Below are 23,294 nucleotides of genomic sequence, written 5' to 3' on the forward strand. Positions count from 1 at the left end.
TCATCTGACACTTGGGTTGTATCCACTTTTTGGCTATGCCAAATAATGCTGCTTTGAAGGTGGATGCACAAATATCTCTTTGAGTCTCTGCTTGCTTTGTGTATGCGTGTGTGTGTATACCAAAAAGTGGAATTGCTGGATCATGTAGTAATTCTGCTTAATTTTTTGAGGACTCTCCATACCATTTTCCACAGCCACTGAACCATTTTACATTCCCACCAGCAATGCACGTGTGTGCGGCTTAGAGAATGTCACCCAGCTAAATCGCGTGCACTCCGCGAGAGCAGTGGTCAGTGAGTGTGTCAAGTGGCCGTGCTGAGCAGCGGTGGTGGCAGAGCCAGGCACACAGCCCCCCGGAGTCTACACAGGAAGATCAAGTCATGCATAGTACTGTCTGAAGGTGAACTCTAAATAAATTATTAAATTAAAGGATTTTCTCATGGTTCCTCAACAATTTTTGGTTCATCTGGAACCTAGAAATGTTAACACGTGGAACAATAATTAGCAAAAAGATTCGGGTCCTTGTTTTCATTATTTTGTGAAAGCAGGAGTTCTTGTACCTTTCCCCAAGGTGCTGGAGTCACCAAGGCACCCGGGAGTGCTGCAGCTCTTTAGTGCAGAAAATGGTCAAGAAAGGCTCCCTGTCCCCCTGGGATCTGCAGAGTTTTCTTTTTTAAATTTTGATCTAATATAAATGTGACTGAGAACTGAGGCAGCTGCTAGGCCCAGCTACCACACAATATGTCATATTAATAAGAAAAATAAACGCAAAGGCATTATTTTACCCAAACACAATTTAAAACCAATTTAATTCTAGGGCACATCTTGCTCTCGGTATTTTATTTTTTAAATAGTATTAAATGTTCATAGCAATTTTAATATAAAGGCATTTCAACTTAAATAGTAGCTCTGATGAGAAAGATAATTGTTTTATGCAAAGCCTTTAATTCACAATAAAATAGTTTTGAAATGGCAATGACTTAGCAGTCTTTTCCCATTAACTATAAACTGCATCATATTACCATAAAATACTTCATATAGTGTAAGTCTCCTTTCTCCTCATTTACTTTCCCTAATGTTTATGGTGTGCCTATCCTGAAATAAACTGCCTTCTTCACCTGTCCAAGCCCTTCAGCCTCTGCATCCTCCAAGTAGTCCTTTTGTTTGACCACATTGATCTTCAAAGCAGGGATAGGTCAATAACCCCTGTAGGCCTTCCTGGCTCCATTACAATATTATATTCCTTGGATTTGTGTGTGTAATGTATACTGCGTTAGGATACACTTTTTGGAGCCAGGGTAATGAATACTTTATATGTCCATGCTCTCCAAAGAACTTAAGAAAATGCTGATGGAAAGTAGGAGCTTTAGAAATATGAAAAAAAAAGTTCATATTCAGGTTTGACTTACACAACGAAATAACTTGTGGCCCCCATTTGCTTATCTGTGAACGGGTGACAATCTGGTTGCAAAATGATCACTTGAGGAGGGTTTACTAAAGATAACAGACCCCCAAGCAAGGTGGCAGGAATAGGACCTGGGAATCTGAATTTTAAGAAACAGCCCACCTAACCCTGAAATGCAATTTTAAAAAGCCCATTGTTAGTTGCTAACCTAATATCCATTTCTACATTCTTTCCCACTAAAAACTCCAATAGTCTACAGTGCATAATGTGCCTAGTGACCAGCTGCATTCCCTAGACACTGTCGTAGCTAGTGTACACTCATAGCATGCTCATCTCCCCCACTTATATAGTGCAGACTCATTAGACATAATTTTGACCAATTAGATGTAAGTAGAGGTCGGGAAAGCTCTTAAAATCAAATGCAGCCAGCAGGAGCCTTTTTTTCACCTTTCACCTTTTCCTTCACCTTTCCCCTTTTTCCTGCCTGGGGATTGCAGACCCCATATTAGAAGTAAACTGTCAGGTGATGAGTGTGAGGATGAAAGCCACACATGGAGGATGGATGACCAAGTGGAGAGAAAGAAGGACTATGGATCTCTGAAGCATCATGGAACCTCAGTCCCAGTCCTGGGTGGCTTACTTCCATACTTCTTGTTCCCTGAGAAAAATTAAAGCCCTATTTAAGCTTTATTGTACTTTGGGTTTCCTGTTACTCGCAGCCAAATGTAATTTTAACTGACACAAAAGCTGGACAATAAAAACATCGAAGAAATGAGAGGGCTGTATGTAGAACGTCTGCAAGAACACTGTGGAATCCATTCACAAATGTATAATTAACAAAAACTTGGAAGAGCTGAAAGATATGACACATAGTTTCTTCTGTCAACAAAAACAACAACAAAAAAGAAAAGCAATGAAAAACTCCAGAAAAACAAAAAACTATATAACAAAGTCATCTTTTAGCTGAAGCAGACAAAAATATGCCATGATTTTTGGTGGAGAATTTTGACCTTGATATTTGGGACATCCTTTTTTTCAAGTGGTCAAGTTTAGTGACCAAAAATCTAATTTCCTTTCCTATAGACCCAATCATTCCACAAGGTTCTATACTGAATGTTCATAATATTGTTTAAAATAATCATAGTATTGTAAACACTATTACTTTTTAAAATTTAGACAAGGCACTGAATTTGTATTTATAGACTGTAAATGCCCTAAACGTTGACAATTTATGTTTGGAGTAGAGGAGAGGAAGGAGAGAAGGGACTTGGCTTAGACATGCTGATCTCCCCCACTGATATAGTGTGGAGTCACTAAAACTTCCTGATGTTGATGGATCAAGAATGGAGGTCTAGGTATATTATATAATGTTATGCAAGTTAATACTAGAACTAAAAATAATATAAATAACAAAAATTGAGAAGCATTGGGGAAAGGAATGTGAGAGGCAGACCAATGTGCTAAATTCCTCATCTTTTTCAGAGCAGAAAGTAACATTTCCTGCAGGAAGCTGATAAAACAAGGTAAGTATACGAGAGTTACGGTGTTATCATCAGAGTTAAAAAGAGAATCTGGTAACAGTGGCTTCCTCTGGGTTGTGGCCTTGAGGATTGCTGGAGAAGAGGAATAAGACAGGAGTGTTTTTTGGATTTTTTTTTACTTGATATCTTCCATACTGTTGAGTTATTTTAACCCCTATGCATGCATTTCTTTCATAATTACAACAAGCATGTTTAGTTTATTTTTAAAGCTCTTGACAACCAACTAGCTTGTGGAGCCATTGAACTAGACAGTCTTGGGAAATGTCTTTGAGCGTAAACACTCCTGTGAGCTTTTACTCTGGTAGAGCTGCCGCAGGGGTGGGCAAGATGCTTACTGTCCTCCCATGGGTTTCAATGTAAAAACAAGGTTTTAGAAAATTTTTGCCTAAATTTTATCTTCTAAAACAACTAAACACAGTTAAAAGAACAATGTTTTGAAATTATTTAATGAATCATTCAAAACTGCAACTTTTTAGGGGGAGGGTCTAGCTCAGTGCTAGAGCACATACTTAGCATGCACGGGGTCCTGGGTTCAATCCCCAGTACCTCAATTAAATAAACAAACAAACAAACCTAATTACCTCTCCCTCAACAAACATTTTTTTTAAAAGCAACTTTTTATTCCCTATAAAATTGGATTTTAAATATTAGATTATTCTGATTTGTATAATGAACTTTTATTTTTCTCTGAAAATCAAATCAAGAGCAGAGAACAAGTTTGGCAGCAATCAAAAGACACAAACACAGGGAGCGCTTTGCATCAGTTCTTCAATTTAATCTTTGAAGAAACAGCAGAAACATGAACTGTTACATAAATAACTAAAGGAGGAAGAAAACACTACCTAAGTAACAGGGAATTCACAGAACCTTCTGATAACAAGTAATTGTCAGGCTGGGAGGATACAACACAAAGATAATTCTCACCTAATTCTAACTCTGGGCTGTCATTTATAACAATTTCCAAGGTGCTATCAGGCACTTATAAATTTGAGTCCTGGTAACACCTGGAACCTCAAAATTCTGGAAATGCCTGTTGGTCCGTTTTTAGAGACTACTGTCAGAGTGTTGATGATTCCCAATGGAAATTTTTTTTTTTAAATTTGGGAATAATAGGGAATCCTATATGGGCATGGGGCAAATATTCAAATTATCTTTAATGCTGAACCATACAGAAAAAAAATAAATTTGTGACTGAAAGAGCTGAAGAGGCACAGACTTGGTTTGCCCAAGGCAGCTCTGGATCTCCTGGATTCTCCCTGCCTGCAGCAGCTGCCCAGGTGCTCAGCACTTCTCGGGCCACAGTCACTGTCAAGATCACGGTGTTCTGGGCCTCTTGCCCACGTCTTTTATTATTATTATTATTATTATTATTATTATTATTATTATTATTATTATTATTATTATTATTATTATTACTTACTACTACTTTAGTTTTTACTAGAAAAGGGAGAGGAGTGCCCTCATCTTCCACCTGTAAACCTCCCAGCTTCCTTCTTCCCCTCAGTTACAGAAAAGACCAATCCCTCCGTGTGTCCTCTGGGTCCCACCCCATGTCCACTCACTTAGCTATCTCCTCTCCTCTGTAGGGCACCACACCAGACTTGCATGGTTCTTACATGAAGTTATGTTGGAGCAGCCTTGCTCCTGCTTTCATTTAAAAAGCCTAACTCATTCCTACATCCTTCCACCCTCAGCCACCACCATCTCTATCCCTCTACCCTCTGAGACAAGAGTCTCCTGAACAGTCACTATGTATTCTTCGCTGGCTATCACCCCTTTCTCACTTCGCATCCTCACTTCTGCCTCCCACCCCTGCAGTGATGGTCTTCCCACGGAAACACCTGTGTCTTCCTGGGAAAAAACGGAGGACACTTTTCAGTGATCTCCTTGGCTGACTTCTCAGCAGCCTCTGTCAAAGCGACTGCACCCCGTTCCTGAAACAGTCTCTACTCGGCTCAGAGACAACCCCCTTCCTGGTTTTCTGTCTACTTCTCTGGCAGGCTCTGCTCTGTCTCCGTTACCTATTCCTGGTCCTGGCCTCTAAAGGTTGGTGTGTGTGTGTGTGTGTGTGTGTGTGTGTGTGTTTCTTTATGACCCTGTCTTAGGTGATCTCATCCAATCCCATGGCTTCAAATAACATCTATATTGCAATCTCCCAACTTCTATCTCCAGTTTTGTCACTCTTCTGATGAGCTTCAGACCTCTATATATATCTATCTAGCTGTCATTTCTCCTGGGTGTCACATGTCCCAAACCCAACTCTTGATTTCTAGCCTCCCCAACCCCGTTCACTGCCAAACTTTTCAAGCTTCTATAAGAGAATGGTGCCAAAATCATCTGGTTGTTGAGAATGGACACCTAGGGGTCATCCGTGATCCTCCCTTTCCCCCTCCCGTCTCTCTCTTCTATCCCTTGAATAAGGAAATTCCTCCACCTACCTGCCCCCCTCAGATATCAAAGCTGGCAAATAAGACTTTCTGGCCCGCAATGTAAACTAGTTTTTTTCCCCATTACATGCTCACAACATCCATGTGCTGAAAACAGCACCGTTCTCCCAGAGGCAGGCTGAAGAAGCCCTCCCGAGAGAAAGGATGAGCTTTCCCTAGACCTGGGGACAGCCTTGCCCAACCCGAGCAAGAGGCCCTGCGCAAACCTCCCGGGACAGAGTGGGAGCCAGGCCTGCACACGCCGGGGAGGACGCGGCGGGAATCCGCCGCACGGATGCCCACACTCGGCCACTGCATGGCCTTCCGGATCACGCAGCCCTCCGGGTGCGCGGCCCTGGGATCCCGCCCTGCCAGAAAAGGGAGGAGCCTCCCGTGGAGAGCGGGGCGTGGCCTCGGCCGGTGGGCCCCACCGCGGCGGGCGGGCCAGGCGTGGCCCGTTTAAGCGCGGAGAGCAGCGGGTCACGTGCGGAAGGGCTGGGGGCGTGGCACCAGGAAGCGGCCTCCGCGTCCGCGAGATCGCCGCCGCCGCCGCCGCCGCCGCCGCCGCCGCCGCCGCCGCCGCCGCCGCCGCCGCCGCCGCCGCCGCCGCCGCCGCCGCCGCCGCCGCCGCCGCCGCCGCCGTACGGCCGGACTCTCCGCGCCCGGCGCCGCTCGCCCCGCTCCACACTGGCGGCCGCCCCCGGGCCCGCCGCCGCCGCCCCCGCCGCGGCGCCAGCTATGGGCGAGGAGGACTACTACCTGGAGCTGTGCGAGCGGCCGGTGCACTTCGAGAAGGCGAACCCGGTCAACTGCGTCTTCTTCGATGAGGCCAACAAGCAGGTCCGGGCTGGCCTGCGTCCTCCTCCCCCGCGCGGCCCGGCGCGCCCTGCCCGCCTCCCCCGGCACTCCCGGGTGTCCCGCGCGCCGGGGCCGGGAGCCGGGGGACCAGGCCTGGGCCTCCCCTGCGGTGCACACGCGGGGCCCACGCCGGCCCCTTCCTGTGCGGTGGCCCAGGGACCAGGCTCCGGGCAAGGGCTTTCTACCCCGAAGTGACAGCTGGGGTGGACCCCAGCCTGCGCACCGACCCTGCGCCTCTTGGCCGGGGTGCACAGCTGTTAGCACGCCGGTCTTTCCCCGGCGCCTTTTGTTGTCCGTATTTGTCATCAGTTACCCTTGCAGTCAAGGGTTTAAACACCGAGATTTTCATTATTCTCGGAATATTGTAAAGGGGTGGGGGAGAAGCAGCGTGGCGGAGTAGCAGGGTGTGCGTAACTGGACCAGCGGCGCCTTTGCCGAAACGGTTTAAAACTTGGAGCCTCCAGGACCTGACCCGGTCTTGCCCAGCGGGTAGCGCTTGGAACGGTAGCATTTTTTGGTCTCTACCCACTTGTTTCTTAAAATTCACGCGTACACCAAGCATCTGCAGATTGATATGTGCCACGTTAGTTTAGTTGAACCAAGGGTGGGTGGGGTGTCACAAAAATCTTCATTGCAGGTTGGACTATGTGTCTAGAGCTTTTCAAAGTTGCTGCTTTCCCCTCGCAGGTGTTTGCTGTTCGATCTGGCGGAGCTACTGGGGTGGTCGTTAAAGGCCCAGATGACAGGAATCCCATCTCATTTAGGTAACTATTGCCGTTTTCAGAACACTTCACTATGTAGACAAAATGGTGTTTTTTAGTTTCTCATTCAGAAGAATGTCTTAAATGTCTTATAAGTGTGTTGGAGGGCGGGGCGGGTAACATCCCTGTCTGGAGGAAGAGGTGTTGTCTTGGTGGCACCGTCTACTATTTCCTGTCAGAGTGAATACGTGGAGTTCCCTGTGGTTTTAGGATCCAAATACTCCAAAGTAGGGCACCTACTTCCTGGTACTTGAAATGAGCTTGTGCGTTGATGTGCCTATTCCCGGTTTCTTGACAGAGGAGGGCCTTCATTTCCTCATTTGGCCCAGGGTCTTTTCAGAGTGATCCAAAGGTGGAGGCGATTCCTAGGTCAGTGTTTCCCTTGTAATAATGTATATTAAAATCCCAGCTTCCACTGTACTTAAGGGGACTGGATGTCCCCGATTATGCATGTTGAACCATTGTAGTTATGAATAGCAGACCCTTTCACTTTCAGAAATATCTAGATTTGTGATTACAGAAGGGGAAAGTACAGTGTGGGCCCTCAATTCAGTGGTGACTTTAGGAACATTTGACAGTTGGCCTGTGTGAATAGGAAACAATTTTTGAAGTAGAAAATGAATGTGTCTATTTCTTAGATCGTCATTTGTTTGGTAAACACTGACTGCAGCCTCTGTGCTGGGCACCAGGCATGTGAGGGCTTCGAGTTAGCCTGGCCCCCTTTTGGAAAACTCATGTTCGGTGTAGGGGACAGGTGGGTGGACACATACAGTTACTGTGGTGCCGGAATCTCGCTCTTCGGAGTGTTCAGAACGTGGCCACGCAGAAGAGATGTGGCATTTATCTTGGGATGGGCTGGGGAAGACCACTGCCTGGGAGGTTTTTTCAAGTCTTTGAGCAAGACATGAAAGGGAGGATTCCAGGTGAAGAGAAGAGGCTTCCTGATGGAGCGGACGAGTAAGAAGGCTAGAGAGCTTGGTGCCAGGGGACTCCCAGTCTGCGTAACTGAAGATCAGGTTTCCTGTGGGGAAGCGAGTGGTGTGGCCATTGGCAGCTTTTGACTTGAACCCTGTATATTCAGCTGTGGAATTAGGGCCTTACCTCGTTACTGAAGATAAAGGTGGGGTGTGGCATGATGAGATCAGCGTTTGGAAAGAACACGTTGTTGCAGCTTTGAAGCTTAATTAGTTGGGAGCAGGTCAAAGTCAGCCAATTAAGAGCCGATTGCTATAGTCTGAGCAGGCGCTGTGCAGACCAGCCCGAAGGCAGTGTAGACTGGCATCAAATAGGCACTTGGGTGCTTAGAAATATCTGGGGGTAAGACTCCGTGGTCTCTTGGGTGTGGAAAGTGAGTGAGGCCGTAATGATTCAGATTGGGGGGCTCAGGAAGGCTTGAGGGGGGAGATGCTGAATTTACCGTCTTTGAAATATCTGTTTTTAATAGCTTTAATGTGGTTTAATTATTATTAACTGCATATATTTGACATATGTGTATAACCATGAAAACACTGCAGTCAAGGTAATGAACACTCCCATCCCCCCAAGAGTCTCCTCTGTGATCATCCCCTGACTCCCTCGTGCGTGACAGCTACTCGAGGCAGTTGTAAGGCACCAGGTGGAGCTGTCCTGGGCCTAGTGAGTAGGGAAAAGCGGGTGCCTCTTTCAAAAGCCCTGCTGTGAGGGCGATGGAGAGAGAAGGTGGAGTGTGTGGAGAAGGTTACTGTGTGGGTTCCGGCTTATTTTTGTCTAAAAGGAGTCTCGGCTGAGCGTGCAGTGTTCTCAGTTCCTCGTCACTTGTTACCTGCAGTACCATCGATCTCTCCAGCTACCTGTTGCCAGTTGGACTTCGTTGTTTGAAAAGAGGTACTACTAATAGCCTGAGAAACTTAATTGTAAACTAAGATTTGCTGCTGCTTCCTGAATATTTAACTTGTTTTTTTCCTTCTCCTGAAGTGATAGAAGCTGGAATTCGGTTATGAAGTGTAACTCATAACCTGCTCTTTCTTGTTAAAGGATGGAGGACAAAGGAGAAGTGAAGTGCATTAAGTTTTCCTTAGAAAATAAGATTCTGGCTGTTCAGAGGACCTCAAAGACCGTGGTAAGACTTATTTTTAAGTACAGTGTGAAGAAAGAGACATTAGAAGTACTTTTGGAAGAGAATGCATTGCAGAATTCCAGTCTTAAAGGAACCATTTATTATTTTAATGTCCTGGAAGCTGTGGCTATGTTGCACTGTGTTTGAGCCTTTGGATTTTTGAAGATGAGAAAGACATTCGAATGGATAAATAATTATAGGCTTAGTTTGTCATGTTTGACTTCAGAAACTTTTTAAGTTAATTTGGCACCTCAGGCATCTTTTGTATTGATTGGTAGCTAGGACCAGAGATTATGTGAAGCGTATTTCTGGCAACTTTGTGAATTACCCTTGCCCCAGTAACTCGGTCTGTTCTCTTCTCTCACCTTTCAGTTCTTGACCTAATAGGAGCAGATATTCCAGGCTGGAGCAGCTCGTTGGCATTTTAGCCTTCATAAATATTCACCATTTGTAAAGTAGAGAAAAAGCTGTTGGGAAGAAGGCAGAATCCTATCTCCTCCTGTCAGTGTTAATTGCTAAAATGCTTGGAAAGCCTCTTGTAACATATAGCAACCCATTTCTCTGAAATCAACTGTTGGAGGAATGACTTTTCTAAACCCTAACAGTATTTGGATTAACTCATTTTAAAAAATTGAATTGTCAACCTGTTGCTGTTAGAGGGGCAGATTGTCCAAATTAATGTTTTTATTTTTCCTGTCTTTGGTTTTTGTCAGGTTGGGGTTTTTTTGATCACTTTTAAAAAAAAAATTAATTTTTTTTTTTGGCTGGGGGAGGTAATTAGGTTTATTTTCAGAGGAGATACTGGGGATGATCACTTTTTAAATTTTTTTTTTTTGTCTCATTGTGTACTGAAGGAGGTTGGCAGGGTGCTGCCCAATCCAAATTTCTCCTTGTGTGTGTGTTTTTCTTTCAGGATTTTTCTAATTTCATCCCAGATAGCTCTCAGCTGGAGTACACGCAGGAGTGCAAGGTATGGGTCCCATCCTTCCCCAGCGGGGCCGCGTTACCCACGTGGGTGACGTCTAGGCACAGGGGAGCTGGTAACTGAAAGCACGAAATGGAAGCAGGTTGTGTCTGAGTGCCGAGATCAGCCTCACTGTGGCTGGGACTGGGACACATCTCACAGTTGTTAAGCCCTGTTTCTCCATCTGTAAGGTGGAGCTGGGAGGATTAAATGGATGAGGGAGGTTAAACGCCGGGCCCTGAGCCATGTCAGCACGTGGTGGCTGTTGTCTTCCGGTCACCCCTGCCCCTCCCGCGGGGCTGGCGAGTCTGGGTCAGACCCTGGGTTCCCTACACAGCAGCCTCTTTGGAGGTTTTGGAAGAGATTTTTCTGTTTCCTGATAATGTTTTCTTTCCTTGACTTGTGCTGCTCATTCCTTTCCTTCCGTCTCTATTTCTCTCTTCCCTTCCTTCCCGCAGTGTAGGTTCTAATCCACTTTAATTAGATTTGCCAGGCTTGATGAATGAGGCTGGGGGGCTCGGCTCAGAGCGGCATCGTGGCACCGGGAAACAAGTAGCAGCTGGCCCCAATAGGGTAGGGCCTTTTCCATCTGCGATGGTTTTGCTGCTTGGGGCTCCATGTGGGCCCCATGACAAGGAGAGGCCCGTCCGCCAGACACCTGTGTCCCTGGTGGAGCTCCAGGTGCTCCTCGTGGCCCAGCTGCCCCCAGGCTCCCAGCTCTGCTGTTCACCCAGAACACGGGGTGTCGGTCAGAGCCCCCAGCCCACTTGGGCAACACTCATGGGGAATCTTTGTACTTACAACGCCAGCTCCTCTGTTGTGTTTGACTCAGAGAGTGCTAGCTGTCCTCTGATTCCTAGAGACAGAGGATGATAACTGCTGGGTGGTTCCCTTTCTGCAGAACTCAGGCTTTTCCTTCTGTGCTGCTGACGAGGAGGGCTTCAGATTCAGGTGCTCAGTGAGGTGCTACAGGTGAAAATCTGGGAACACGCATTTGTTCATTAGTAATCAAATATGAGTAACATTAAAGAGTGGTTAAAAACATCAGGATATTTCAAGCTTTTGAAGAAAATTAAACATGTTTTTTAATTAATAAAAAAAATCTTTCTATAATTCTTTTCAGACCAAAAATGCTAACATACTAGGATTCTGCTGGACCAGTTCTACTGAAATTGTCTTCATAACAGATCAAGGAATTGAATTTTACCAGGTACTGTATCACTCACACAAGCTTTGTACGTGTGCCTTTTTGAGACCTAAAGCAAGCAGTGACATGACATGAGCAGTTACACCCTGTGATAACCCTCCGAGATAATTCTCTTGTCCTCCTGGGCAGCAGGGCAGAAGTGTGACTAACACAGTAACTTCCATAAATACGGACCTAATTAAGAAACTAGAACTTAATATCCACTGAAGCATCATATTTTTCTCTCTGAAATTACCCTCATCGCCACCAGACACAACCAAATCAAGACTAATTTGTTTGCAAAAATAAGTCAGGTCAATTGACCACATAGGCTCCTCCAAACTGACTGTGGTAGAATTCCTCAGGAATCTCAGGCTGAATCCCCAAAAGGCCTCTCAGGGCCAGGAAAGCCATGCCAGAGGCCTGCCATCAGATTCTGCCTCCGCGGCTTTCCCTCTTCTAGAGATCCCCAAAACATCCAGATTCCTGTACATGGCAGGAGACAGTCTTCCCCATTCACCTAGTAAGGCTGCTCGGAACCCAAGTCTCCAGTTTCTAGAGGGACCAGGCAGAGAGAAAAGAAAAATATTTCAATTCTACCTACAGAGGTGTAATTTTTACCAAATTGCTATGAGCCATGAGTAACTTGTGGGGGAGAGCCTCCATATATCTGGAAAGCACAGATCAAAACCAGTAATAGTCCAGACAGAAACCGTAAGCATTCACCGTTTCACTCAGTAACTAATCCTTTTTGTTAACAGTTTCATGAAGCTGTCAGATTTTCCATTAGGCTTTTAAAATTTCCCCAGTTCACTGGTGCAGTCTGAAATGCGTCAGAAACCAGTACTTGTCAAAAAATCTTTCCTGTGAATCTTTTTGAAGATGAAGCACTTCTTCCAAAGCTTCAAAGTCCAACAATTACTGTCTATAAATGACAGAAGACTTAAAAATGTACGGATGAACACCGGATTACAAAGTAATCCATTAAGCTGGTTACAATAACTAGAATTATGGCTGATAACATTTACTTTAACACATCAAATAATCCTAGTTAATTTAATATTTCTCTTTCTCTCTGAGATGCCTCAGGATTCCTCTGAAGCATCTCAAAGTTAGCCGGAGGTCAAGAGAACTTTTAGAATCTGCCAGACAGTCCTTACTCACATAACCAAAGTGGCATGCTTTTTATTATTTTCCTCGTCAGTCTCCGGACATCGTGCTGGTTTTAAGTGAAGATTCTGTTTCTTGAACTTCGTTTCAGGTCTTACCAGAGAAGCGGAGCCTGAAACTCCTGAAGAGCCAGAACATCAACGTGAACTGGTACCTGTACTGTCCCGAGAGCGCCGTCATCCTGCTGTCTACCACGGTGCTCGGGAATGTGCTGCAGCCCTTCTATTTCCGGGTCAGAGTCAGCCCCGCTTTAAAAACAAAAAAAGATGGCCATTTTCCCCCTCCTGCCTTGTTCCTCTGACAACCTCGCTGGTGCAGTAACTTCCAAGGGGAAGGTTCCTCCAACAAGAGCCTCGCCACTTCTGGCCACTAGAGGGCACCCCCGTACCATCCCATCCCCACCAAGAGGGAGTCATTCTGGGGACAGGCTCCCCGGACCCTGGAAAGGATGGAAAGACATTGCATGTGTGTATAGCCTCAATGACTTGACGTAGGGAGTGCTAAAACATCAAAGAGGTTTAATAAGCTTTTCCTAAGACATTTTTCTCCCCCAAACAGGCTGGCACTATGTCGAAGCTGCCCAAGTTTGAGATCGAATTACCAGCTGCACCGAAGTCCACTAAACTGAACCTTTCCGAGAGAGACATTGCCATGGCGACAATGTATGTCTGTCCTTTGAGAGAAGTCCTTTTCATAATAGCTTTCAGGGATGTCAGTAAGAGAAGAGGCGTGTTGTAAGCACCCTAGGGCCACCCTTGGCCTAGGTAACCTCCATCAGGACTTCCCCTTCCCCGCTTAGTACCGGGATCTTATGATTATAGAAAGCCTGTCATCTTGACATTCTTTTGTAACTTTACTAGCTTTGTGATCTTGTGGAAGTGTTTTTTCCACAATTCTAGTTGGATAAAATGAGAACTTGAACCAATTTGTTTCTTAGTTTTAGAATTTTTTCTTCATTCTGTGAGTTGAAGCTTATCAAGGATTATTTTTTAGCTAAACTATATCATACTTGCTCTAAAGAACTAGTGTATATTTTTAATCTAACATAGATCTGAATTACGCATGTAAGAAGATCTATTTTCATTTGGAAATGCAGATATCTCAATTTTAAAACTTTATTATGAAAATATCAAACACAAAAATAGAAAGTGATACAAAGAGCCCCCTAATTCCCATAACCCTGTTCAGCAAATACCAGTATTTGCTCCTAAATTTCTTCTGATTCTTCCATAGCCTAAAATGGTGGTTTCCAAACTATAAAATTTTTTAGCACTCAGAATGCCTTTTTTTTTCCCCCAAGAAATCTGAAGCATCCTGGTTTAGAAAAAGAAAAAATGAGAACAGTCCTTGCCAAAGTGGAGGTAGAGACCTGCGCCTTCCCCTTGGTCTCCTCCTTGTCCCTGAAGTAGGCCCGGCACAGTGTGAGCCCCTGGAGTAAAAACGAGCCTGCAGGAACTGGTCACAGCAACATTTATCAGAGGAGCTTAAAAATGAAGAGTGATTGTGTTTTCCTGTGATTAAGGGATGTACTCGCTATACAAAACTGGGAAATTACAGAACGTTAAAAAGAAAATGGACTTAGCATATGACTCACTGACACCTATTAACAATACGTATTTCCAGTAGTTTGGGATATTCTGTATAAGTTTGTGTTTTTGTTTTGAATAGTATGATCAAGCGATATTTAGGTTTGTATCTCCCCTTTTCACTTAACTTGTAACAGGCTTTTTTTTTTTCAAGCTAACTTGCGCTTTCTTGTAAATGTTTTGGTTGCAAAAGATCCCATTGAGTGAGTATCTCGTAATCCACTTAACCATGGCCTCACCACTCAGCAGTTAGAGCGGAGGGGGTTCAGGCAGCAGAGGGGGTTCAGGCGGCGGCGGGGCTGATGTCTCTGTTGTTGGCAGATACGGGCAGCTGTACGTGCTCTTCCTGAGGCATCACTCGCGGACGTCCAACAGCACGGGAGCAGAGGTCGTCCTCTACCACCTGCCACGGTACACTTCGTGCACACTCCCCTCTTTCTCCAGTTTTGAGGCATGCACTAAGGCTTGTCGATCTAGTTTTTGACCTTTCTGTTGTCCTGCAGAGAAGGTGCCTGCAAAAAGATGCACATACTGAAGTTAAGCCGGACGGGGAAGTTCGCCCTCAACGTGGTGGACAACCTGGTGGTCGTGCATCACCAGGACACAGAGGTATGAGCGCGTGGGGGTGTCCGGGCCTCTCGCCTGGCTTCCAGTTGGTAAAGTTAACCCAACATTCTGGGCAAAGACAAGGAAGTGCTTTTTATGTTGCAAGTTTTGGTCTTCCAGGTGGAAGTGGGTTTCATATTCCAGATGGTTTAGGGAAAGCAGTGATGCCCTGTAAGTTGATAGGATAATTAGAAACTGTTTTCAGAAAATCACACAGGAGGAGATTGGACTTTAGAACAGTTATTTGGTTGAATCAGCGTAGCTGGGAATCCACCACAGAACCGCCGTGTTGTGTGAGCACACGGCTCAGTAGTTCCCTTTTGAGGGTCCGTGATGATGGTTTTGAGGCTGTGTGGCCCAAGAGAAAGAGCTAGGATGGGTCCTGCTTTTTCTGCAGCGTTAGCTGGATGTCTGCTGGTAGACAGGCCACTTCCTCCCTCCTGGAGGCTGGTGACACCCCAATCACTTACTGATGAAGATGCTGCCACTTACAGTGAAAAAGATCTGTTTAAATTGCTGGAGCTCTTAGATGAGGCATGTCATAGGAGGTGAGAATACTTAAGAGCTGATAAAACAGAGAGAGAGGGCTGCGATGTTGTAGCAGGTTCCTGCTCCCGTGGGAGCTGGCGCAGGGGTGGGTGCAGACACAGACTCGTCAGCGGGGCTGAGACAGCAGACGTGAGGCGTCAGGTGGGGCGGGTTGAGCCGTGACTCATTTTGGGGTCACCACCTTGTCCTTCCACCTTAGACGTCGGTGATATTTGACATCAGGCTAAGGGGAGAGTTCGATGGCACTGTCACCCTCCATCACCCGGTGCTTCCCGCCCGATCGATTCACCCCTATCAGATCCCCGTGGCAGGTAAGAGGGATGGAAGGAGGAGCGGGTCCGGGCGTCCCAGATCTGTTTGCCCTTGTGATGGGTGATTCTGCTTTTTTTTTTTTTAAGTGAAACTCATACCAATTCTATAAGTTAAAACTGTGTTCTTGTGAAAAGCACTTTGTAAGAAAAATGAATCTTCCTTTGAAGAAAACAGAATGATTCTCTTCTGTGAGCTCTGAAGTGGATGGTTGTGATTACCCATCCAATTGGGAGGATTGTTTTAATGTTGAAGAAGCCGGCGGCAGCGTTTTGTTTCCTGTGCTCTGTAACCCCGGGGTTAGACGCAGCTGCTTACAGCGGTTTTAGCCCAGGATCACTTCTCCTTATCTACCTCCCGTTCTGAGTCCTGATTACAACAAATACCGCGTTCTCCCCTGGCTGAGGTCACAGTCGGTGCTTACGGCTGTGCTCCTGAGGTTGTTCTGAACCAGTGCTCCGACTTGAAGGGGCAGCAATAGGAAGTCAGAGGAGACACGGTCAGTATTTCAGGGAAGGGAAAAGAAACCAATGGGTCCTTTTGTCTTTTCCCAATGTGATCCGTTTCAAAGTAGAACTCAAACATTGTGTTCTTTTTAAAGGAGGTTGGAGCCCAGAGTAAGTTAGTTGAAGTTGCAGCGTGTAGACCGTAGTCAGCAGGTGCACATCTGGAACTTGGGAGCCGTGCCAGGGAGCACTGGGGGTTGGCCTCGCCTGCAGCCCCGGTGTCCTCACTCGGGTCACAGAGCAGGCCAGGCTCGGGCCGATGGCAGGAGAGGAGCGCTGCCTCTCGCCTGCCCCCTGTCTTTCTGGGGGAGAACACGCTACTGCGGACCGGGAACAGCAGGGTTGATGCGTGTGTGCCATCTGGTTGGCCCTCCGTTCCCAGGTTCTGCGGCCGAGGATTCAGCCAGCCACGGACCGTGTGGTCCTGCAGTTTCCACTGTCGCAAAACAGCCGTGTATAAGTGGACCCACGCAGTCCAAACCCACCTGGTTCGAGGGTCAGCTGTAGTCTTCATGTTCTGTGTTCTTTCCAGCTTCTTTCTTTTCCCAGGATAGTGAATTATCTGGGTATTTGGTTCTGAACCACCCAGGTAAATTTTTCAGTCCTTTGACGCACACGTGTGAATGAGGAATCGTCTTTGGTTATTAGAAAGAAAATGCTGTGAATGGAGTTTTGACCTGCTTTCCCCCTCTTGGCAAGACCTCTTCGTGGATTGTTCTCAACTTCCTCCTTCCTCCTCATGTGTGTTATCAGTGGGACTTGACTGTTCACTTCTTCGTTGTTCAGCTACGGTTGAATAAACATTTACTGAAGGCTTTAGAAAGCTCAGTGTTAAGCTAAGTGTTAGATTTAGATTTACATGCCTGTGTTAGCAGCACTTCGCAGTTGTCTCGCCAGCCCTTGCACACGTGTCTTCTCCGTTCGTAGGTCCTGCTCCCGTGACCAGCCAGTCCCCTGTCCCATGTAAACTCTGTATCCTTTCCGATGCGTTGGCTGTGCACAGGAGAGGAGCCGTCACCCCTCCTCACACTAGGTCTAAGGGTGGTCTGAGACCCCCCCCGTTAGGCATGAACGTCATGGGAAGCGCCCATGGGGTTTCCTTCCCATCGCGGGCCGGACACCTGGGGGTGGTTTGCCTTTTGTTTTCATGTCTTCCTGGTTCAGAATTTCCTATAATGTGCAGATTCTTCATCCTGGATTGTCTTTCAACCTGACATCATCATCAGTGCGAGCCAAGGTGGGTCGGAGGTGGGGGCGTCCCAGCCTGGGGAGAGCTGAGAAAGGGACCACTCAGGTCATTTCTGACCAAGCCTTTAGTTCTCTCGGGGACCCCAGTTGACGAAGGCTCTGCCTGCCCAGCCGGCAGGCACCGTGGGTGTTGGGAAATTCCCGGACTGGTGAGTGGATGAGATAAGGAATTCCTCCGGGAGCCTGTGGTGTTAGCTGTCAACCAGGGAGCCGGTCCAGGAGAAAGCAGAGCACAGGACTGTCAGCGCACACACTGACGCCTCCCTTCAAGGTTCAAGGGGGTCAGGTGCGGGGAAGGAGTCGCCCTGCGTTGATTTGAGACTTGTCGCCCAGGTTTGGTAGCTGCTCCGTTGACACGGCTGCCAGTGAACATGCAGGGTTACTCTGGGGGCTCAGCCCACACACACAGGTCATCGACCCCGCTGTAGTCGGGCAGGCCCTGGGTGTGGCCACCTGTGCTTCAGTTAGTGAGAAGCAGCCACAGACTGCTTGGCGGCAGGTCCCCCAGTGTTTAGGGGAACCACTGTTAGGGCTTTTCTCGTTTGCGTCAGTTCAGTTCACTGCCTCTCAATCCAGGTTACCTCTGGAACCTCCAAGTGAAACTTCAGCCCATAGTAAACCTCTTGCCAGATAAAGGAAGACTCATGGACTTTCTCCTCCAGAGAAAGGAATGCAAGATGGTCATCCTGTCTGTCTGCTCGCAGAGTAAGTGGCTGGGCCCCTCCCCCTTGTCTGATTCCCGTTAGGCCTGTGCTGCCCGAGACCTTTTACTGGGAGATGGGCCCGGTGTTTATGCCTTGTCTGCAGCCTACAGCCTCCTTCTTCACTTGAAGGTGGATTATTTAAGTGCCTGGAAAGTGTGCTGAACATAACGACTTGCAGAGACTCGGGTAGAAAAGACTAAATAAAGCAGACCCACACATGAGCACGCACGAGGGTGGAGGCTCCCCTTCCCAGCTTGCAAACAAACGTTTTCAGAATCCAAGTCACTCACTGCATTTACAGTTAAACTCTGAGAGTCTTCTGATACCCTCCGTAGCTGCTTTAGGAACCAGCAAGGGCTGGTGAGTGGCTTCCAGGCTTCTAGTCTCTAAACTGTACCGTTTCTCTGAATGCCTGGTAATCCTTGGAGATGAGTCATTTCTCTCATAGCCTTTCTCACGTTGCTACGTGTTGAAGTTCTGAAGTTGACGCGGAGTCGGCTGACCTGCGTGAACTTGACCCCTTCCAGTGCTGACCGAGTCAGACAGAGCAACACTGCCGGTGATAGCCACTGTTTTTGACAAACTCAATCAGGAGTATAAGAAGTACCTGGACGCTGAGCAGAACTACACGATGGTAAGTTGTATGTATTACCCAGAGGGGCTCCTCCCACCTGGGTGTGTTTTCAGCATCGTCGTAATGCAAGATTCAGGTGGAGTAACGCCACTGAGGCTGTCTGTGTGCCAGAGGCAAGCTGCCCACGGTGGGGGAGCAGTAGATTCCTAGCTTTCTGTCCATCCAGAGCCTAGAGTTAGTAAATGAGAAGTACAGCCGTCTTGTCACTCCTTGTTCCTCTCCTTTTAGGATGTAATAGGTATAACAATAAGACTCACCCTGGCCACCAGTCAGGGTCCTGTTAGGAGAGTGGTGATGGGACGTTAGGACGCTGCTTTCCTGTGTAGCAGGCGCAAACGTTTGTGGTGAGGGGCTGGGAAAAGGTACCCTGGCCTATCAGGTTCTGCTGTGCTGTTGCTTCTCTAGCTTCAAAGCAGCTAGAGGAGAAAAATTCAGGGCAAGTGGAATGAATTAGTCCACTTCAAAGACCTGATCTTCGGAAGGTGAAAAATGTTAGTGGTTTTAAAAGAACCCCTCTCCCCTGTAGCTACTCGAGGATAACAGGGCTGAGGCAGGCTGCTTGCAGGCCGGTGACCTGGGAGCACGTGTGTCCCTGTCTTATCGGACACGTCCTCCTGCCAGTGTTCTGGGCTGGGGGCAGCAGAGGCCTGATCCCAGTGGCAGTTTCTGAGCATCCCTGCCCTGCAGCTCTCAGGCTTTGTAAACCCAGCTGGTCCAGAGTGTGGTCCTCCCCCAGCACCACCAGCACACCCGGAGCACCTGGAAGTGCAGGCTCTCCACACCCCGCCCCCAGGTGCCCGCAGAATCTGTGTCCCAAAGCTAGGTGAAGCAGTCAAGACGTTCTCTCAAAAGCGGCTTCAAAGTATGCCACACTTCTCAAAAATCCTCTGGTAATTATAGTTCAAATTATGGTCCCAGGGACTCTCTGGTTACAGGAGAACCCGATCTCCATGTGAGCAGGAAGCTAAGATTAGAGAACAAAGACTTAAAGGTCAGAGGAAGTAATAGAAAGGCCTGGCCTCTCGGCTGGTTGGAAGTGACATCGTGGTTATGGAAGCTGGCAATCTTCCCGCCCAGAAATAAGAGCAGAGACAGGCTCACTAAAGCTAAGGAGGTTGCTGCTAAAGCAACGCAGTGAGCGTTCCTCCCCAGTAACGTCTGGGGAGCTGTGCTTACCCTTTAAAACCCGCTGACACGACTACAAGAGAGGTATCCACTCGTTGTAGGACCAGGGCTTCATAAAACGAAGATGCAGTAAACCACGTCACTTTTATTAGAGAACAAATGCCAGGTAGTCTGTGATTAAGAAAATCAGGGAGTTATGTTAAGAGGTTTAAAAAAAAAAAGTCTTGAGAAAACAGCATGTGCTTTTTTAGTTCCATCTGTGAACACTGTTGTATTTTTAGGATGATTCCTGAACTCTGCCCCAGCCAGCACAGGAAAGAGCCTTGTCCGAGTCGTGGAATAAGTGTCATCTGCTCACGTCTTAGGCTCACAGCATCTCGGAAGTCAGCCCTTTTGGTTTCACTGCAGACACGTCACTAGCCGCACGTGGACTAAGATCGCCTGTGTGATTTGCCTTGCAGGCAATGGAGGCCGGGCAGAGCCGGAGCAGCCCGCTCCTCAGGAGGCCAGTGCGGACCCAGGCGGTGGTCGACCAGTCGGACATGTATACCCACGTCCTATCGGCCTTCACGGAAAAGAAGGTAGGGGGGCTCGAAACAAAGATCTTATTTGAAGGGCATAGAGGAAGATGAGCAGAATTCAGAACGTGATTAGAGTGACCGGGGTTATCTTGGGGGAGGACTGAATGCTAACAGTTTGGCTTCTGACACTCAGGCCTAAAAGTGATCACCGGTGGCGGGGTGGGGATTCTGGAGGGATTTGTGCAAAACCAGCCACGTGGAAGAACCGTGGGGGTAGGGGGACAGGTAAACGAGGACTCACACGGAGCCTCCTTTGCAGCCCTGACGTCTCCCCATTTCTCCCCTCTGTAGGAGACACCTCATAAATTTGTGATCGCCGTGCTGATGGAGTACATCCGCTCTCTGAACCAGTTCCAGATTGCAGTACAGGTACCTCTGAGTCAGCATGTCGCCCCACATTAGAGGGGCGCGGGGGTATTTAAGCAAAAACAGAGTCAGTATGGTAACTGGGACGGCCGCCTCACACGCCACCAGGGGCCGCATACCTGGCTCCGACCCGAGTGGCATTCCTGACATGACCAGAGTTCTCAGTAGGACGATCAGTGTCACACCAGGCTGGGTTCTTTCACCTGCACGGTGAACCCACTTCTCTTATAGTCACGGAAACTTTCACCCATCAGTTAGAGCAAACCGAGCCTCTAGTCCATTGTGGTTGAGCAATGTGGAAACTGTCTCTCCCTCTGTCTGTCTCAGCATTACTTACACGAACTCGTCATCAAGACGCTGGTCCAGCACAACCTCTTCTACATGCTGCACCAGTTCCTGCAGTACCACGTCCTCAGCGACTCCAAGCCTCTGGTAAGGGTCACTGGATTTTCACTCTTGCAACTTAAAATTTGACCATCCAACAGATTATGGTGAAGCTAATCTGAAAGTGTGTCTTCAGGCTTGTCTGCTGTTATCTCTGGAAAGTTTTTATCCTCCTGCTCATCAGCTGTCTCTGGACATGTTGAAGGTAACACTGAACATCAGTTTTAAATGGCACCGAAGGCACTTCCTGTTGCTTGCACTGACCTGGGTTTCTCTTTCTCCCGTACTTCTAGCGACTTTCCACAGCCAATGATGAGATAGTGGAAGTTCTTCTTTCCAAACACCAGGTGTTGGCTGCCTTAAGGTTTATCCGGGGCATTGGTGGTCACGACAACATTTCTGCACGAAAATTTTTAGATGCCGCAAAACAGACGGACGACCACATGCTTTTCTACACTATATTCCGGTTTTTTGAACAGCGAAACCAGCGTTTACGAGGGAACCCTAGTTTCACACCAGGTGAGGATACAGCTGCAGGGAAAGGCCTGGGGCAGCCACAGACTCAGTAGCAAGAGAGCACGAGAAGCCGAGGAGAGAAGTCGTGTGGTACGGGGAACTCCTGGGTTAGGTTTTGAAAAACAAAATTTTGTACCAGCCTGCATAATCCCAAGCCCATGGTTTGCAGTAAGAGTGGATTCAGTGTGCTGATGGAACCTGAATTCTGCTCTGAACTGCGGTGGAGGGGAGTCTGGGGGACATCTGGTCCTGGAATGTCCATTTCTGAAGAATCAGGAACGAGACAGGAGATGGCAGCTGAGGGTTTTAAATGGCCTGGGGCTTGTTAATGTTTGTTTTAGGCAGGAATCACTGGCTAATCACTTTTAAATCCAAAGTTATGAAATTCCAAGGCACCCTCCTTCTTAGGACGGGAAAGGAGCGTAACTGCTCAGGCCCCCAGCTTCCTCGAGCTCGGGTATCAGCACGAGGCGGTGGTTCCCCCCCCTCCCCCGACAGGCGGGCCTCTCCGTCTCCAAGCAGGTGGCGACTTGCTGGGGGCTGCGAAGGTACCTGACCAGTTTTGCAAACAGAAACAACTCAAAAGCTTAGGGAAACAAAGTATTTTATGAAAGAAAAATAAGTTAAAACCCACTGTACACTGCTGCGCGCTGCAGCGTGTTCATTCTCTCGCTCCCTTTACAGGAGAACACTGTGAAGAACATGTTGCTTTTTTCAAACAAGTTTTTGGAGACCAAGCTCTCATGAGGCCTGCAACGTTCTGAGGTCACTTGCTAGTTTTTTTTATATATATATATATATAAAAACGTGTATAAAGTTAATTTATTGCATTAATAAAGCTCTTTAAACTACAAAATGTTGTAATAAAGAATATCTATGACATCTTCCAATGTTACTAAAAATGTGGTATAGAACTTGGGTGATGGCTTGCTCCTAGAAAAGGAGAAACGTTGCATTGATTGGCCTTTAGAAAGTGTCAGTGAGCAGATGCCAGCCTCCCTCAGTGCCCGGTCCGTGTGCCCAAGAACCGAAGATGCACCCGGGTCCCGGGCTGCCTTCGGGTCCAGTAATACTGCTTCCCCAGTCCAAGTCTGCATTCCTGAGTTTAAAAGCGCTATGGCCGAAGCTACTGTTAACTAGCCTGATGTCTGGTCACATCCAGGGTTCAACCGGGCCTTGACGACGCAGCCACAGTCCGGGGGTAACCGACCGCCCTGCAGACACAGTCTCCCGAGCCCCGGGGGTGGGTGGGGAGCTAGAAGTTGAGGAGCTGCTCTCGCTCTGTGCCTTTGTATCGCTCTTGCGTCGCTAAACTTTTGGCTCTGTTTACTGATGGTCCTGGAAGGGATAAGAAGAATTAATTTTTGGATCATTTCTTTAGGAGAAGGAAGACAGTTTCTACTGTAACAGAACTTCCTGTTCCCCAGAGACTTAGAAGAATAAAAACAAAACAAAACAAAAAAACCCAAAACCTCAAACCCCTCATTTTCTCCATCTATTTCAATGCTTCAGCTTTGTCACAAAGCTATAAATCAAGCAAGCTGGTACTGTCCTTTCAACCACAGGTCACTTACAGAAACTGAAGTGGCCCTAGAAGAAAGGGCCTAAGGAGAGCTCCAAGTTAGAGACAAACGGTGGGGCTGTGGGCTGACCCTTGTCCTTCACCCCTTAGCAGGGAGGTGCCACTGGGCCACCGACCCTCAAACTCACTCCCAGTATGACGGTGACATCAGGCCTCCAGAAAACGTGTTAGCAGTTTTCTAATGAAGGCATT

General features: G+C 47.4%; 2 protein-coding genes across 3 annotated transcripts in view; one reads left to right on the forward strand and one right to left on the reverse strand.

Annotated features, from left to right (window-relative positions):
- Positions 1-5,974: 5,974 nt before the first annotated feature.
- Positions 5,975-22,376, forward strand: RMC1 (regulator of MON1-CCZ1). Of its 2 annotated transcripts, XM_032467459.1 has the most exons (20): positions 5,975-6,212; positions 6,918-6,994; positions 9,005-9,089; positions 10,000-10,056; positions 11,174-11,260; positions 12,498-12,638; positions 12,965-13,068; positions 14,314-14,403; positions 14,496-14,601; positions 15,347-15,458; positions 16,890-16,934; positions 17,146-17,199; positions 17,787-17,915; positions 18,442-18,548; positions 20,135-20,254; positions 20,546-20,623; positions 20,948-21,052; positions 21,141-21,209; positions 21,298-21,523; positions 22,205-22,376. In XM_032467459.1, the coding sequence occupies exons 1-20, from the start codon at positions 6,111-6,113 to the stop codon at positions 22,282-22,284; spliced, it is 1,974 nt and encodes a 657-aa protein (XP_032323350.1). In that variant the 5' UTR covers positions 5,975-6,110; the 3' UTR covers positions 22,285-22,376. The 2 variants fall into 2 exon arrangements, with proteins under 2 accessions (XP_032323350.1, XP_032323351.1); XM_032467460.1 differs by lacking the exon at positions 16,890-16,934.
- NPC1 (NPC intracellular cholesterol transporter 1) overlaps positions 22,108-23,294 on the reverse strand; it is a 39,129-nt gene continuing 37,942 nt past the window's right edge. The window contains 1 exon segment of the mRNA XM_032467461.1: positions 22,108-22,858. Within this exon segment, the coding sequence (XP_032323352.1) occupies positions 22,776-22,858 (83 nt within the window). The 3' untranslated portion in view covers positions 22,108-22,775.

The sequence above is a fragment of the Camelus ferus genome, chromosome 24 (assembly GCF_009834535.1).
Source record: "Camelus ferus isolate YT-003-E chromosome 24, BCGSAC_Cfer_1.0, whole genome shotgun sequence".
Lineage (NCBI taxonomy): Eukaryota > Metazoa > Chordata > Mammalia > Artiodactyla > Camelidae > Camelus > Camelus ferus.

Excerpts from the sequence above, each read along its gene's own strand:
- RMC1 (XM_032467459.1), top strand. The coding sequence starts at position 6,111 with ATGGGCGAGGAGGACTACTACCTGGAGCTGTGCGAGCGGCCGGTGCAC. Across the intron at positions 6,213-6,917 it reads TCGATGAGGCCAACAAGCAG|GTGTTTGCTGTTCGATCTGG; the intron begins GTCCGGGCTGGC and ends TTCCCCTCGCAG. Across the intron at positions 14,404-14,495 it reads GTCCTCTACCACCTGCCACG|AGAAGGTGCCTGCAAAAAGA; the intron begins GTACACTTCGTG and ends GTTGTCCTGCAG.